General features: G+C 36.7%; 1 protein-coding gene across 1 annotated transcript in view; it reads left to right on the forward strand.

Moving 5' to 3' along the window:
* TBC1D12 (TBC1 domain family member 12) overlaps window positions 1-17,959 on the forward strand; it is a 102,650-nt gene that overhangs the window by 58,867 nt on the left and 25,824 nt on the right. The window contains exons 3-4 of the mRNA XM_039230214.1: window positions 7,203-7,318; window positions 16,607-16,689. Of these exons, the coding sequence (XP_039086145.1) occupies window positions 7,203-7,318; window positions 16,607-16,689 (199 nt within the window). The remainder of the gene's footprint in view (window positions 1-7,202; window positions 7,319-16,606; window positions 16,690-17,959) is intronic.

Raw genomic sequence — 17,959 nt, forward strand, 5'->3', positions numbered from 1 at the left:
TTAGCAAATATACTACCTATTTCCTGAGAGATTATTTGGGGGAGAAACATCTTTTCTCTTTATGTGTATAGAGTATTTCCTTACCTTGGAATTTTGTAAGACGGTGTTTTTACTTTACATTCATGGAAATGACAACAATAGTGTACCATCTTTTGATCAAACTTAGAATTTATTGCTTGTCTGATGCAAATTTTTTATAGTCGCAGAATATTCTACAAATACGTGCCTGCTTGCCCTTAGCATTGATTCACCTACTATTGCAGTTACTGCAGTTAAAGTAAACATATTCCATAGGACGGAATTTTTTGAGTGAAAAACAAAGAATAAATTAAATGACAGAAATAATAAATCGGCTTCATTACAACATCTCATAGAAATACATTGCATGGTCATTACTACCTAAAGCACTCTACACATTCAATGCAATTCCAATCAAAATCGCACCAGCGTACTTCTCAAAATTAGAACAAACTATCCAAAAATTTGTATGGAACCACAAAAGACCCCGAATAGCCAAAGTAATACTGAAAAATAAAACCAAAACGGGAGGGATCACCATCCCAGACTTTAGCCTCTACTACAAAGCTGTCATCATCAAGACAGTATGGTATTGGCACAAAAACAGACACATAGACCAATGGAACAGAATTGAGAACTCAGAAGTGGACCCAAAAGTATACAGCCAACTGATCTTTGACAAAGCAGGAAAGAATATCCAATGGAAAAAAGACAGCCTTTTTAACAGATGGTGTTGGGAGAACTGGACAGCAACATGCAGAAGAATGAAACTAGATCATTTTCTCACACCATGCACAAAAATCAACTCAAAATGGATAAAGGACCTGAACGTGAGACAGGAAACTATCAACACCCTAGAGGAGAAAGCAGGAAACAACCTCCTTGACCTCCACCGCAGCAACTTCTTACTTGACACATCCCCAAAAGCAAGGGAATCAAGAGCAAAAATAAACTGTTGGGACCTCATCAAGATTAAAAGCTTCTGCACAGCCAAGGAAACAACCCAGAAAATTAATAGGCAACCAACGGAATGGGAAAAGATAGTTGCAAATGACATATCAGATAAAGGGTTAATATCCAGAATCTATAAGGAACTCACCAAACTACACGCCCGAAAAACAAACAACCCAGTGAAGAAATGGGCAGAAGACATGAACAGACACTTCTCCAAAGAGGACATCCAGATGGCCAACAGACACATGAAACGATGCTCAGCATCCCTCCTCATCAGGGAAATACAAATCAAAACCACACTGAGATACCACCTCACGCCAGTCAGAGTGGCTAAAATGAGCAAATCAGAGAACTCTAGATGCTGGCGAGGATGTGGAGAAACGGGCACCCTCCTACACTGTTGGTGGGAATGTAAACTGGTACAGCCCCTCTGGAAAACAGTGTGGAGGTTCCTCAGGAAACTAACAATAGAACTCCCTTATGACCCAGCAATAGCACTGCTAGGAATTTACCCAAGGGATACAGAAATGCTGAGGCATAGGAGCACATGTACCCCAATGTTCATAGCAGCACTCTCCACAATAGCTAAAACATGGAAAGAGCCTAAGTGTCCATCAACAGATGAATGGATCAAGAAGATGTGGTTTATCTATACCATGGAATACTACATGGCAATGAGAAACAATGAAATCTGGCCATGTGTAGCAACATGGATGGACCTTGAGGGTGTTATGCTGAGCGAAATAAGTCAGGCAGAGAAGGACAAATATCATATGTTTGCACGTATAGGAGGATTAGGAGGAACTTGACGGAGGACCAAGGGGGAGAAGAAGGGGGGAAATGGTGGGGGAAAGGGAGAGAGGCAAACCATGAGAGACTCTTGAATGCTGACAAAAACTGAGGACTGATGGATGTGGGGGGGAGGAGGGATGGGCAATGAGGAGGACACTTGTGGGGATGAGCACTGAGTGTTATGTGGAAACTAATTTGACAATAAACTATTTGTTAAAAAAAATACATTGCATGTATTAAATTATTCTTATATTTGGCAACTACTTATAAAATAAGTCATTTAAAACTGATCTTTTTTGACATAAAATGAGTCAGAGTCTTAACAGTATTTTCAGACAGTGGTTGTACTATAGCTAATGTTATTTACTGATTTCCTTGGACTATGAGGTTTCTAGTTGCTTTTTAATATTGTAAAGTTCCTTTATAGCCTATAAAATTACCAGTGTTCAGCTCATTATTAAACTTATCTTGAAGAAATATACGGGCGATATTTATGACATGATACACATGGAATTAAAGTGAATCCCACCCATGACATATTATTTGGTCATGTTTGTGAAGTGAAGTCTTAGGTGTTTCAACTACTTTTCCATAACGTGAGCTCTGTGAACTGCCTACTGCCCTGAACTCAAGAGTTACTTAAGAGTCATGTGATCTGCTTCAGCTACAGGCCCTGATGGACTCATTGATGAGGCTTATTTCTCAGGTCACTATGATGCTTGTGGAGGGAGATATTTACTAAGAACTTCCAGGAAGTTCTTCTCTTTTGTGAGAGTTTCTAGAAGAGCAGATGGAGGATCTTTGTAATTTACATTATAAAGATGTGACAACTAGCATTGCTATAGTCATTTCTCTGAGCAGCAAGCCAGCCTTCTGAAATCTGCACTCAGAGGAGGCCGTGACTGAGAGACTGGCAGAGAAGTGGAGTCTTAGACTAACGCTATGAACCTCTTGGTCAAAGACCAAAGTTAGCTAAATGTATAGAATATTCAGTTCTGTGATCTGATAAATTCACCTACACCTGTTTGAGTTAGGTTTTTGTTACATGTGATTAAAAAAAAAAAGACAACTAATGGATATCATCATGTGATCAATTTTGAAAGTACTGATGCTTAATATTTTACTATTTCTGATATAATTTGTAACTTTAATCACATTAGAGTAACATCTTTAATTCAGCTCAAATTAACATTTGAATCATTCAGATATATAAATCTATACTGTTTTTATTTAGGGCTGGATTGATACTGTGTTTTTAAGCTTCTTTTGTTCATAACCCTCTAGAAACTTAAAGCATTTTTATGCTGAGGATCTCTGATAGGAAATGCAAGAGATACAATTTCTTTCTTGTAAAAAATTCTTGAATGACAGTTGTGTATACACCTCATTTGTAAGGTAGATATATAAATGATATTTAGGCACCTCTTTTTGTGTCACCTTTTATATTAAATGTATACTTAGTTGATTTTTAATAAAAGATTACTTTCATCAAAGTTAGGCTTTAGGGGCACCTGTATGCCTCAGTCATTAGAGCATGCAAATCTTGATCTTGGGGTTCTGAGTTCAGGCTCCACGTTGGCCATAGAGCTTCCTTTAAAAAAAAAAAAAAAAAAAAAAAGTAGGCTTTAGCCAGACTTTCAGTGGCTCTCCATTTTGTTCATAAATTCCAAATATTTATATCAATGGAAAATTCCATAATTTAGCTTACGTGTTTCCAGCCTTATTCCCCATCCTTTTTCATATTCAGTGAAATTAATGTGTTTCCTTGATCCATGCCTTTGCTTCCCCACCCCTCCCCTCCAACTTCTTCTTTCCAGTCCTTTCTGCCTATGGAATTAATACCCCTTATTTTTGTCCCAGTTGTGATTCTGCCTCTTTAGTAAAATCTTTGTCAATTATCTACCATGACTGTAAATGATCTTCTCTCTTACAAAGGTACTTTATTTCTTCTTGTAAGAAAATTCAGGTAATACTGAGTATGTTAAAGTAAAACAAATCCCCTTTATTCCTAGTCCAGTCCTCCATAGGAGAACCTCCTAATAGTTCAGATCCCTTGATGTTTTCTTTTCTATGTATATTTAAGTGTATGTGACATCGTTGGTTAGCACTTCTTTTTTAAAAACATTTTTAAATTTATTTTTGGGAGAGAGAGAGCTAGTAAGTGGTATAGATCAAGGTGGGGGGCTGGACACGGGGTTCAAAGCGAGCTCCTTGCTGACAGCAGCGAGCCCAGTGTGGGACTGGAACCCACAAACTGTGAGATTATGACCTGAATTGAAGTCGGATGCTCAACCCACTGAGCCACCCAGGGAGCCCAGTTATTGGTTCTTTTGACTACCTATTGGAGAGCACAATTCTAGAGGCTTAATCATATTTAACTTTGATTTTTCTTTTGACAAGACTATTTCATATTGCATTGTAACAGGAAACACTAACTGGGGTCTTTTCTTGTGATTTTTAGTTGAATCAGTGATATATTGTCAGCTTGATCTACCCATCTAAAAAATTCTCATTATTCTTTCACTGAATGATTTTATCTGTTTAATTCTTTTTAAATTATAGAGAAATCAACTTGACTGTTAATATAGTCAGGTAATACATTGTTAAAAGGCCAGTTTCTGGAGCTTCACTGTCTGCCTTTTATGACCTTAAGCAAGTCTGCGTATCTTTGAGCCTTAGTTTCCTGTATTATGAGTTAGGTGCTTCACAGGTTTGTTTCAAGGACCAAATGTGTTAAATGTTTAAAGCAGAGCATGGTACATTGTGTTCATAAGTGTTGTTATTAATATATTGATTTAGAAGTGTTACTTTGCTGTCTGTGCTTTGGCATTTATTTGGGAAATACTTTATTGGATAATATTCTTTGGATTCTGTCTGGCAATAACAGGTTACATTGTAGGAAAACAGAGTGCCATTTAAATGATTAAAGGAGAGCCTGGGTGGCTCAGTCAGTTGAGCATCCGAGGTTTGAGCCCCGCGTAGGGCTCTGTGGTAACCAACCGCTAGCTCAGAGCCTGTAGCCTGCTTCCGATTATGTGTCTCCTTCTCTCTCTGACCCTCCCCTGCGTAAGTTCTCTCTCTCTCTCTCTCTCTCTCTCTCTCAGAAATAAATAAAACATTAAAAAAATTTTAAATATATGATTAAAGAAATCTCATATGTCTACTAGTTATGATTTTTAATAACAATATTAGCAGAAAGAGGGATTTGTTACATTTGAGTTTCTAACAAAGAAAAGAAACATTGATCATGAGGCGACTGGGTGGTTCAGTCTGTTAAACATCTGACTCTTCATTTCAGCTCAGGTCATGATCTCACAGCTTGTGTGTGAGTTGCAGCCACAAGTCGGACTCTGCACTGGCAGCACAGAGACCACTTGGGATTCTTTTTCTCTCTCCCGGCCCCTTTCCTGCTTGTGCGTGTTCTCTCTCTCTCTCTCTCTCTCTCTCTCTCTCTCTCAACAAAAAAATCAACATTAAAATTTTTTTTAATGTTTATTTACTTTTGAGAGAGAGAAGAACAGAGCATGAGTGGGGGAGGGGCAGAAAAAGAGAGAGAATGTGAATGTGAAGCAGGCTTCAGGCTCCGAACTGTCAGCACAGAGTCCAACATGGGGCTCGAAGCCATGAGTGGTGAGATCGTGACCTGAGCCGAAGTCTGACACTTAACTGACTGAGCTACCCAGGCGCCCCTAAAAAATTATATTAAACAAACATTTAAAATATAAAAAAAAATATTGATCATAATTACATGTATATCCTAGATGCTGGGAAAGAAAATTTATGAAAAAGAAAAATGAGTGACCTTTTGACTCTGAAAAGCTGTACAGTTCTTTGGGATGGAAGTTAATAAAAATGAGCATACAGAGACTTAACTTGAGAAAGAAGTCTCTAAAAATCCAGCATAATTATCCAGAGGAGCTCTCAGATTAACAGAACATAGATTTATTAGATGGAAGGGAAGATGCAGAACTAAAGAATTATAAAATAATAATATAGGGGTGCCTGGGTGGCTCGGTTGGGCATCTGACTTCAGCTCAGGTCATGATCTCATGGTTCGTGGCTTCAAGCCCCACATCGGGCTCTGTGCTGACAGCTAGCTTGGAGCCTGAGGCCTGCTTCAGATTCTGTGTCTCCCTCTCTCTGACCCTCCCCTGCTCATGCTGTCTCTCTCTAAGAAATAAAAAACATTTAAAAAGTAACATAAACCTTTATAAACGCTGGCAGTAACCATAAACTGGAGTTTATAGAAAATGATTAAGACAGCATAAAATTTTTTAAAACTATCTCAAATTAGAAGATTAAGTTTCAACAGGACAATCACATTTTTAAGAAAGATAGAACCATCAGTTTATTATTTTACAACTGTTTGATTCACTAGGGGAAAATAGAAGTTGGAAAACATAATATAAAAAGAATTATAGGCCATGGTAGGAAAGCAAGTAGTAAGTGAAACACTTGATCACTTTAAGTCCATTTTATTTTCTTCATTTAAATTAATGTTTTTTGTAGCTGCCAGTAAAGACTTGCAGATATACTCATAAAATTGTGTGTAATCATTGAGAATTTCATTAAAATTATATTTGTTACCTGGAGATGATCAAATCTAGATCAATTTATTTTTATTTACATATATTTTTAGAAAGGGAAAAATGTGGGTTCTGGAAATTATAAGCCTGTAAGCTTGTTATTGACCTTTGTTAAATTTCTAGAAATAATTTCAGTATAAATCTGTAAACATTTATGAAAAAATGCTTAACTGTAGAAATATGAAGGTGTCCACCAAGAATATATCATGTCCAATTAATTTAATTTCTTTTTGAATGTTAGTTTTATCAGTTCAGATGAATTAGAAAAATATTATAATAATAGTTTCTTAATTTTAGTCATATATTTGACAATCTTTTGCCATATTTTTAGATAAGATATGGTGGCAAATTGATATTTAAATTTACAGTATTTAGATCCAAAGTAGGTCGAAACTGAAAACCAGTATTTGGTTACAGGTTCAGTGTTACTCTTGAGAAATATCTTCAAGACATTACAATAGGATTATCTGTATCTTATGTCAACATTTCCATTATTAATCTGGCTGAAGGTTTAGAGGTTTATCTGATTGTAGATTATTCAAAACTGGACTTGGGAAACTGATGCCATAGAAGTCAATCAGGAACATCTCCCTAAAGCCTTCCCTCATTAACATAGTGCATTTGTATCTCCCCCACCTTAACATACTTTGATGCTTTATATGTAATAAAAATTCATGAGTTAGATTGCTTCAGTGGAAAAAAGAGACTTTTTTGGTCTGCCTGATTTTTTACTAAATTAATGTATAAATTGAATATATCTTTTACTATAGTATAATATTCTGAATGATACAGATTTAATAATAAAAACAAAATTGGAAAAGACTGTCTAAAGTATATTTTTATCTCTTCCAGGAGTATGAAGCACGAACAGGGAGGACCTGTAAACCACCACCTCAGTCTTCAAGACGTAAGAATTTTGAATTTGAGCCACTTTCTACCACTGCCCTGATTCTTGAGGATCGACCATCGTAAGTGTTGTGGTGTTCATCAGGCACACTATTTATATTTTAAACGTTAATTTTGTTTACTATTTCACACAAAATGTATTAAGAAATTAGATACAGAAATGGTGTTCAGGAAATTTTAAAAACCTCAGTCATGTATCCTAAAACTAACCGGGAAGAATATATTATTGATGTGTAAACTGTATACATATTTTCTAAGAGTATTTCTGAGCCAATGATTGAAACATAAAATCTTGGCTTTTTATATCAATTCTTATTTCAACCCTCCTGCCTTACCTTAAGAAGATAAGGCAATTATTTTTCCTTTCTTGCTATTTAATATGTACTTAGATGTATTTTTCTTTGCCTTTTGGACAAATTTTTAAATTTGGAGCTTGACATAATAACTACTGAGTGTCAAGTAAGTTGGTTTACTGTTAGTAAGAATATATTCTTGGGACACCTGGGTGGCTCAGTTGGTTGAGCGTCCGACTTCGGCTCAGGTCATGGTCTCACACTCTGAGTTTGAGCCCCTCATTAGGCTCTGTGCTAACCGCTGAGAGCCTGGAGCCTGCTTTGGATTCTGTGTCTCCCTCTTTCTCTGCCCCTCCCCCGTTTACACTCTGTCTCTCTCTCAAAAATAAATAAACATTAAAATTTTTTAAAAATTAAAAAAAGAAAAGAATATATTCTTTTTTTCTTTTTTTTTTACAAATAGTTTATTGTCAAATTAGTTTCCACATAACACTCAGTGCTCATCCCCACAAGTGCCCTCCTCCATGCCCATCCCTCCTCCCCCCAACATCCATCAGTCCTCAGTTTTTGTCAGCATTCAAGAGTCTCTCATGGTTTGCCTCTCTCCCTTTCCCCCACCATTTCCCCCCTTCTTCTCCTCCTTGGTCCTCCGTCAAGTTCCTCCTAATCCTCCTATACTTGCAAACATATGATATTTGTCCTTCTCTGCCTGACTTATTTCGCTCAGCATAACACCCTCAAGGTCCATCCATGTTGCTACACATGGCCAGATTTCATTGTTTCTCATTGCCATGTAGTATTCCATGGTATAGATAAACCACATCTTCTTGATCCATTCATCTGTTGATGGACACTTAGGCTCTTTCCATGTTTTAGCTATTGTGGAGAGTGCTGCTATGAACATTGGGGTACATGTGCTCCTATGCCTCAGCATTTCTGTATCCCTTGGGTAAATTCCTAGCAGTGCTATTGCTGGGTCATAAGGGAGTTCTATTGTTAGTTTCCTGAGGAACCTCCACACTGTTTTCCAGAGGGGCTGTACCAGTTTACATTCCCACCAACAGTGTAGGAGGGTGCCCGTTTCTCCACATCCTCGCCAGCATCTAGAGTTCTCTGATTTGCTCATTTTAGCCACTCTGACTGGCGTGAGGTGGTATCTCAGTGTGGTTTTGATTTGTATTTCCCTGATGAGGAGGGATGCTGAGCATCGTTTCATGTGTCTGTTGGCCATCTGGATGTCCTCTTTGGAGAAGTGTCTGTTCATGTCTTCTGCCCATTTCTTCACTGGGTTGTTTGTTTTTCGGGCGTGTAGTTTGGTGAGTTCCTTATAGATTCTGGATATTAACCCTTTATCTGATATGTCATTTGCAACTATCTTTTCCCATTCCGTTGGTTGCCTATTAATTTTCTGGGTTGTTTCCTTGGCTGTGCAGAAGCTTTTAATCTTGATGAGGTCCCAACAGTTTATTTTTGCTCTTGATTCCCTTGCTTTTGGGGATGTGTCAAGTAAGAAGTTGCTGCGGTGGAGGTCAAGGAGGTTGTTTCCTGCTTTCTCCTCTAGGGTGTTGATAGTTTCCTGTCTCACGTTCAGGTCCTTTATCCATTTTGAGTTGATTTTTGTGCATGGTGTGAGAAAATGATCTAGTTTCATTCTTCTGCATGTTGCTGTCCAGTTCTCCCAACACCATCTGTTAAAAAGGCTGTCTTTTTTCCATTGGATATTCTTTCCTGCTTTGTCAAAGATCAGTTGGCTGTATACTTTTGGGTCCACTTCTGAGTTCTCAATTCTGTTCCATTGGTCTATGTGTCTGTTTTTGTGCCAATACCATACTGTCTTGAGGATGACAGCTTTGTAGTAGAGGCTGAAGTCTGGGATGGTGATACCTCCCGTTTTGGTTTTATTTTTCAGTATTACTTTGGCTATTCGGGGTCTTTTGTGGTTCCATACAAATTTTTGGATAGTTTGTTCTAGTTTTGAGAAGTATGCTGGTGCAATTTTGATTGGAATTGCATTGAATGTGTAGAGTGCTTTAGGTAGTAATGACATCTTAACTATATTTATTCTTCCTATCCATGAGCATGGAATGTTTTTCCATTTCTTTGTGTCTTCTTCAATTTCCTTCATAAGTTTTCTATAGTTTTCATCATACAGATCTCTTGTATCCTTGGTTAGGTTTATTCCGAGGTATTTTATGGTTTTTTGTGCAATTGTGAATGGGATCAGTTTCTTGATTTCTCTTTCTGTTGCTTCATTATTGGTGTATAAAAATGCAACCGATTTCTGTACGTTGATTTTGTACCCTGCAACTTGGCTGAATTCTTGGATCAGTTCTAGTAGGCTTCTGGTGGAGTCTGTCGGGTTTTCTATGTAGAGTATCATGTCATCTGCGAAGAGTGAAAGTTTGACTTCCTCTTTGCCAATTCTGATGCCTTTGATTTCCTTTTGTTGTCTGATGGCTGATGCTAGGACTTCCAGCACTATGTTAAACAACAGTGGTGAGAGTGGACATCCCTGTCGTGTTCCTGATCTCAGGGGGAAAGCTCTCAGTTTTTCCCCGTTGAGGATGATGTTAGCTGAAGGCTTCTCATAGATGGCTTTGATGATGTTTAAGTAGGTTCCTTCTATCCCAACTTTCTCGAGAGTCTTTATTAAGAAGGGATGCTGTATTTTGTCAAATGCTTTTTCTGCATCTATTGACAGGATCATATGGTTTTTATCTTTTCTTTTATTGATATGATGGATCACATTGATTGATTTGCGAATGTTGAACCAGCCCTGTAACCCAGGAATGAATCCCACTTGATCTTGGTGGATGATTCTTTTGATATGCTGCTGGATTCGATTTGCAAGGATCTTGTTGAGAATTTTTGCATCCGTATTCATCAAGGATATTGGCCTATAGTTCTCTTTTTTTGCTGGATCTCTGTCTGGCTTGGGAATCAGAGTGATGCTGGCTTCATAAAATGAGTCCGGGAGTTTTCCTTCGACTTCTATTTTTTGGAATAGCTTGAGAAGAATTGGGATTAATTCTGTTTTAAATGTCTGGTAGAATTCCCCAGGGAAACCATCAGGTCCAGGGCTCTTATTTGTTGGGAGATTTTTGATCACTGATTCGATTTCTTCACTCGTTATGGGTCTGTTCAGGTTTTCTATTTCTTCCCGTGTGAATTTTGGTAGTGAGTGTGTGTTTAGGAATTTGTCCATTTCTTCTAAGTTGTCCAATTTGTTGGCATATAATTTTTCATAGTATTCCCTGATAATTGCTTGTATTTCTGAGGGGTTGGTTGTAATAAGTCCATTTTCATTCATAATTTTGTCTATTTGGGTGCTCTCTCTTTTCTTTTTGATAAGCCTGGCTAGAGGTTTGTCAATTTTGTTTACTTTTTCAAAAAACCAACTCTTGGTTTCATTGATCTGTTCAATTGTTTCTTTGGTCTCTATGTTGTTTATTTCTGCTCTAATTTTTACTATTTCTCTTCTTCTACTGGGTTTAGGGCGTTCTTGTTGCTCTGCCTCTAGCTCCTTTAGGTGAGCTGTTAGATTTTGGACTTGTGCTTTTTCTAATCTCTTGAAATAGGCCTGGAGAGCAATGTACTTTCCTCTTAGGACTGCCTTGGCCGCATCCCATAGATTTTGAATTGTTGTGTTTTCATTTTCATTTGTTTCCATATATTTTTTAATTTCCTCTCTAATTGCCTGATTGGCCCATTCATTCTTTAGAAGGGTGTTCTTTAACCTCCATGTTTTTGGCGGTTTTCCAGACTTCTTCCTGTAATTGATTTCAAGTTTCAAAGCATTGTGATCTGACAGTGTGCATGGTATGATCTCTATTCTTTTATATTTATTGAGGGCTGCTTTATGTCCCAGTATGTGATCTATCTTGGAGAATGTGCCATGCGCACTTGAGAAGAAAGTAAATTCCCTGGCCTCAGGATGTAAAGTTCTAAATATATCCGTCAGATCCATCTGGTCCAATGTGTCTTTCAAGTCCATTATTTCTTTAGTGATTTTCTGTCTGGTTGACCTATCCATTGCTGTAACTGGAGGATGGCTTCCTATCTTATGTTTAGGTCCTTCATCCATTTTGACTTTCTTTTTGTGTATGGTGTAAGAAAGTGGTCCAGATTCATTTTTCTGTATGTCGCTGTCCAGTTTTCCTAGCACCACTTGCTAAAGAGACTGTCTTTATTTCATTGGATATTCTTTCCTTCTTTGTCAAAGATTAGTTGGCCATATGTCTGTGGGTCCATTTCTGAGTTTTCTATACTGTTCCATTGATCTGAGTGTCTGTTTTTGTGCCATTACCATACTGTCTTGATGATTACAGCTTTGTAATACAGCTTGAAGTCTGGGATTTTGATGCCTCTAGCCTTGGTTTTCTTTTTCAAGATTTCTTTGGCTTTTAGGGTCTTTTCTGGTTCCACACAAATTTTCATATTGTTTGTTCTAGCTCTGTGAAGAATACTGGTTATTTTGTTAGGGATTGCATTGAATGTGTAGATTGACATTTTAACAATATTTGTTCTTCCTACCCAGGAGCATGGAAGATTTTTCTATTATTTTGTGTCTTCTTCAATTTTTTTCATAAGCTTTCTGTAGTTTGCAGTATATAGATTCTCCACCTTTTTGGTTAAATTTATTCCTAGGTATTTTATGATTTTTGGTGCAGTTGTAAATGGGATCGATTCCTTGATTTCTTTCTCTTGCTTCATTCACAATCCCTTTTCTTTAAATCTTATTAGAAACAATTCTGTTTAAAGTTAGATGCTAAGGAAGTGGAGAAATTCATCTTTTATTATAGGATGGCAATCAGGATTCTTCTTTACTTTTTGGCTTTCTTTTGAATAAAATATTTTGTTGGCTTTTAATTTCATCTATTATTGATAAATTGCCTATATTTTAATATTTTGTTAGTAGTTCTCTATTGTTTATGATATATATATCTTAGCTCTTTATGATTACCTTCAAGTAATATTGTACTATTTCACATATATAAGAACATTACAGTAATATACTTCTACTTTACATGTTATAAACTTCATGTATATATAAAGGTTCTTCTTTATATATATTCTATAAATAAAGAGATTTATTAGGAGGAAGTGGCCGTTATGAATATGGAGACTGAGAAGTCTGAAGATCTGTAGTCAGCAAGCTCAGGACCCAGGGAGCTGATGTTGCAGTTCCAGTTCAAGTCCTAAGGCTGAGAAAAGCTGATGATGTAATTTCTAGTTCAGGTCCAAAGGCAGGAGAAGTCTCCTATCCCAGCACAAAGACAGGCAAAACAGGCAGAGAGAGAGAGAGGGAGAGAAAGTTTGATACACAAAACTAACCATCACACCCACCATACTTTTTTTTTTACTATTTTTTTCTTTAAACCTTCTTTTATCCTCTAAGAAGTTATGTAACTAGATTTCTATCTGGTATTATTTCTTTCTACTGCATGTTATTTTAGCACTTTTTGTAGTACTCATCTTCTGTCTGAATTCTTTTACTTTCTGAATGCTTTTAAGATTTTTCTTTATCTTTTCTTCATGTTCATGAATTTGATGGTATGTTTTGGTGCGGTTTTCCTCATGTCCCTTCTGTTTGAGGTTCATTGAAATTAATGTGTCTGCATTTATGATTTTGGAAAAATTGTAGGCTTTATTTCTTCAACAGTTTTTTGTCTGCCTTCTCTCCCCTTTCTTCTGAGTGGGTTAAACATATATCCCATAACTCCAGCTGTTTTAAGGTGATTGAGGAGTACTTTTTTTTCTCTTTGTATTTCACTTTTATAGAGCTTTCTCTTCTATTTTAAAGCTCACTTATTTTTTTTTTCCTGCAGTTTTTCAGTCTGTCTCCTCTCAGTCCCATCTTTTGTGTTTTTCAGTTTAGAAATTGTACTTGTCAGGACACCTGGGTGGCTTAGTTGTTTAAACATCTGATTCTTGATTTGGGCACAGCTTATGATCTTATGGTTCATGGGGTTGAGCCCCGTGTCGGCAGAAGTCTGCTTGGGATTCTTTCCCTCTTCCCCTCTCTTTGCCCCTCCCCTGCTTGCACATACATGCATGTGTGCACTCTCTCTCTCAAAATAAATACACATTTTAAAAAAAGAAACTGTACTATTCACCCGTAAAAGTTTGATTTGGATCTTGAGTTTTTCTTATTGTGCTCTCCTTCTACCTCCTTGAGTATATTTATTATAGCAGTTTTGTAATCCTTGAGGTATAATCTGGTATCTGACACTTCACTACTTCTGTTAATTATTTTCTCCAGTATAAATTGTCTTTTTTCCTGCTTCTTTGCTTCTAAGGTAATTTTTATTGGATTGTAGATTTTGTAATTTTACATAGTTGGACCCTGGACTTTTTGTATTCCTTTAAATATTCTTTGGCTTTAGTCTGGTACAGTTACTTGGAGCTGGTTTGTCCCTTTTAATCTAATCATTATTAGAGTGGTTCTGGAACAGCTTTTAGTTAAGGACTAGTATCCTTACTACTGAACCAATATCCTGATGATACCCCATCTGTTAGGACCCCGTTCTGGCTGGCTCACTGTAGTCTTTGAGGAAGTTCTATTCCTTTCTAGTATTTCTTTCTTTGGCTACCATAGTTTAATCACACACAAGCATAAATAGTACTCAGCCAGAAATTTGAGAGGACTCTTCTGTAGCTCCCTTCTCTGCAAATTCTGGCTGTGTCTCTGCAAATTCTAGCTGTGTCATACTCCTTACCTCCAAACTCTGTTTCCTCAACTCAGCAAGACTAATGGACTTTGAGTACTTTCTTCCAGCACTGAGACCTGGAGGTCCCAGGCCATATGCTTAGGCATTTGCAGGATTACCTTGTTTGTTTCCTTCTCATAAGGATCACCATCTTGTGTTACCTATTGTCATGTCTAAAAACTATTGCTTAGTGTATATATTCTCTTCATTGTTTTAATTAATTAAGAGGGCAAGCCTGGTCTCTCTTATTCCATTATGGCCTGAAGAAGTCTTAACCATTATTCCTCCCTGTTACAACTACTGGAGGAATCCGACTAACTTGAGAAGAGAGGAGGTGGCAAAATGTTTAATATGAAAGTTTGTCACATATCTTTCCCCACCCTAACCTCTTGAAAATAATTCAAGGGGCACCTGGGTTGCTCTGTTGGTTAAGCGTTTGACTTCAGCCACCCATCCCCCCTACCCAGCTTGTGCTCTCTCTCTCTCTCAAAATAAGTAAACTTTAAAAAAGTAATTAAAAGAACTGAGGGGTGTCTGGCTAGCTTAGTCACAGAGCATGAGACTCCTCACCTCAGAGTTATGAATTCAAGTCCCACACTGGGCATGGCGCCTATTTAAAAAAAAAAAATTTTTTTTTTAAATAAAATGAATGAATAATTTAAAATTTTTTTAAAAAAACCCTGACTCCTCAAACTGGACATTATTATGATATATTTGGATATTTGGTAATATATAAATGTATTTCTTTTGCATAGTCATCTAAGTCACCTACTCTGTGAAGCCATTAATTGTAAAGCCAAAGTATAGTACATGCAAGTGACAACCTGATTATCAAGTTTGTAGTTAGAATGTTATCGTAATACTCTGAAAGTAAAACCAATTTGTTATAAAAGTATACCTGCACTTACCATATGACCCAAGAATTCTACTATTAGATATTTACCCAGAAGAAATGAAAGCAGATACCCACACAAACACTTGAAGCAAATATTTATAGAATCTTTATCCATAGGCCCTCAACTGGAAATAAACTAAATGTTCATCCACATGGAGAAATAGAACACTATTCACCAGTTAAAAGGAATACATTACTAGTATGCAGAATAACATGGATGAATTTCAAAGGCATTCTTAGGAAAAGAAGCCAGATAAAAAAGAATCTATATGAAACTCTTTAAAAGGCAGCCAACTAATGTATAAAGATAGGAATAGAGATATGATTGCCTAAGGTGGGTATGTGTTGAGTACAAAGGAGACATAAAGAAACTTTGTAGAATGATGGGACTGATTGATACGTTGATTGCACAGGTATATATACATTTGGGTTTTTATTTTTATTTATTTTGTGAGAGGGAGAACATGAGCAGGGGAGTAGCAGAGAGAGAGAGAGAGAGAGAGAGAGAGAGAGAGAGAGAGAGAAAATCCCAAGCAGGCTCTGCACTGTCAACACGGAGCCTGATACAGGCTCAAACCCACAAACCTTGAGATCATGACCTGAGTCAAAACCAAGAGTAGGATGATTAACCGACTGAGCCACTCAGGTGCCCCTATTTACATTTGTTAAAACTCATCAAAATATATTCTTGAAGTATGTTAAGTCATTTTATTATATGAAAATTATACCTCAAAAAATTGACTAAAAAATCCCTGAAATATTGTCTGAAACCAGACATGTTTAAATAATATATAAACATGTATACATAGAACATAAGTAAAGTGACATTTATATAACAAATATTAGCAACCTGGATTCTGTTTCTTTTCTAAAATGCAGAGTTCTTTTCAACCTTTCATGAGAAGATTAAGTTAGAAATTCTTTGTATTTGACTATAAAAAATAAGTTAACACATTTAAAAGTTAGTCTTGGGGCGCCTGGTGGCTTAGATGGTCAAGTGTCTGACTTCGGCTCAGGTTATAATCTCACATTTGTGGGTTCGAGCCCCATGTTGGGCTCTGTTCTGACAGCTCAGAGCCTGGAACCTGGTTTGGATTCTGTGTCTCCCTCTCTCATGGCCCCTCCCCAACTCGTGCTCTGTGACTCTCTCTCAAAATAAATAAGCATTTTTTAAAAAGTTTTTTGGGGCGCCTGGGTGGCTCAGTCCGTTCTGCATCTGACTTCGGCTCAGGTCATGACTTCACGGTTCGTGGGTTCAAGCCCCGTGTCAGGCTCTGTGCTGACTGCTAGCTCAGAACCTGGAGCCTCTTTCAGATTCTGTGTCTCCATCTCTCTCTGACCCTCCCCTGCTCGCGTTCTCTCTCTCTCTCTCTCTCTCTCAGAAATAAATAAAACTTTTTTTTTAATGAAAAGTTAGTTTTTTAAAAATTGACTTAAAACATTTTTTTCCAGAAATCTTCCTGCCAAATCTGTGGAAGAAGCTTTACGTCACCGACAAGAATATGATGAAATGGTGGCTGAGGCTAAAAAACGAGGTATAAATTTAATTCCAATTGGTATATTTAATTTTCTGATTACCAGTAGGAAGCTAACCTGTTGGTTAATTTCAGCAGGAAGGTGGATGATGAAATTGATCAAGTCCATCTTTAAGATGATTCTGGTTTCTTATTTTTCTAACTAAATCTGTTATTAAAAATGTCATACTTTTTATGCCAGTACTTTTACTCAGGAGAAAGTCAGCAGACTATCTATGAGGGTTCTTGGACTACTATTATTTTAACTAATGAATGATGATGATATGATTTTATTTCTTGAAATTCACTTCTTTTATAGTTTTTAGGCTTTTGATAATTTTATAATTTAATAATTTTAACACCTTCCTATATGACTGTGAGAATATGATTTAAAATGAGAATTTTGCTTTTGTGACTTAATGTAGTCTCTCTAGAATCCCAGTTGTGTCATTTGGACAGGCACCTGAATGTATACTGTGGGGTATAAATTCACACATTTATTTATTCATTCTCTTCTCCAGCCAAAAAGTAGAATATAAGGATAATTTGGTAATATTTATTTGCTAAGCACTGTTAGTTCAGGGTCCATTTTTAGAAAATAATATACAGCCATATATATTTTTAGACACATGCCTTATAACAGCTGATTGTTTTCTTTTACCTTAAGTTAATGGAATACTATAATAGTATACAGTTCTATTTTGTGGCACTATTTTAGAAATGAGGTTAATTTTTTAATATTATAAGAAACCTGTAAAGCAGTTATATCTTTGTAAAAGCACTAATCATTTATACATTGGTACTTTTTTTACAATCCAGAATTTGAAATATTCCTAACATAGCCAACATATTGTAATTGATTCTGACCTTTGACTTTACTAGTTGATTAATATTTAAGATAGTTATTGATAAGTACACCAATCATAACATGATATGATAGAAATTACATTAAATTGGGAAATCAGAGGGTAACAGTTTTAATCCTATTTGATACTACTTGGATATGACTCTAAATAAAGCTAATGTTAGTTTCCTCAAACCTGTGAAGTGCGGGATTCAGGCTGACTGGATTCAGGCTTTCAATCTCTCTGTTGACACTTTTTTGTTTTAAAAGCAGTGGAACTCTTTCCAAAGAAAACTTACATAGAATCTGAATACATATGACAAGGAAAAGAAAGTAGAGCTACTTACTTGGCCTCCCACTTGCTCCTTAAGATGATTTCTGAGGCATTTGTGAAACAATTAGTAAACATTTTGGCTAGCTGATCTCTGAAGTCCCCACTGGTTCTAA

Source organism: Hyaena hyaena, unplaced genomic scaffold, assembly GCF_003009895.1.
Source record: "Hyaena hyaena isolate Hyena2069 unplaced genomic scaffold, ASM300989v1 scaffold_44, whole genome shotgun sequence".
Taxonomy (NCBI): domain Eukaryota; kingdom Metazoa; phylum Chordata; class Mammalia; order Carnivora; family Hyaenidae; genus Hyaena; species Hyaena hyaena.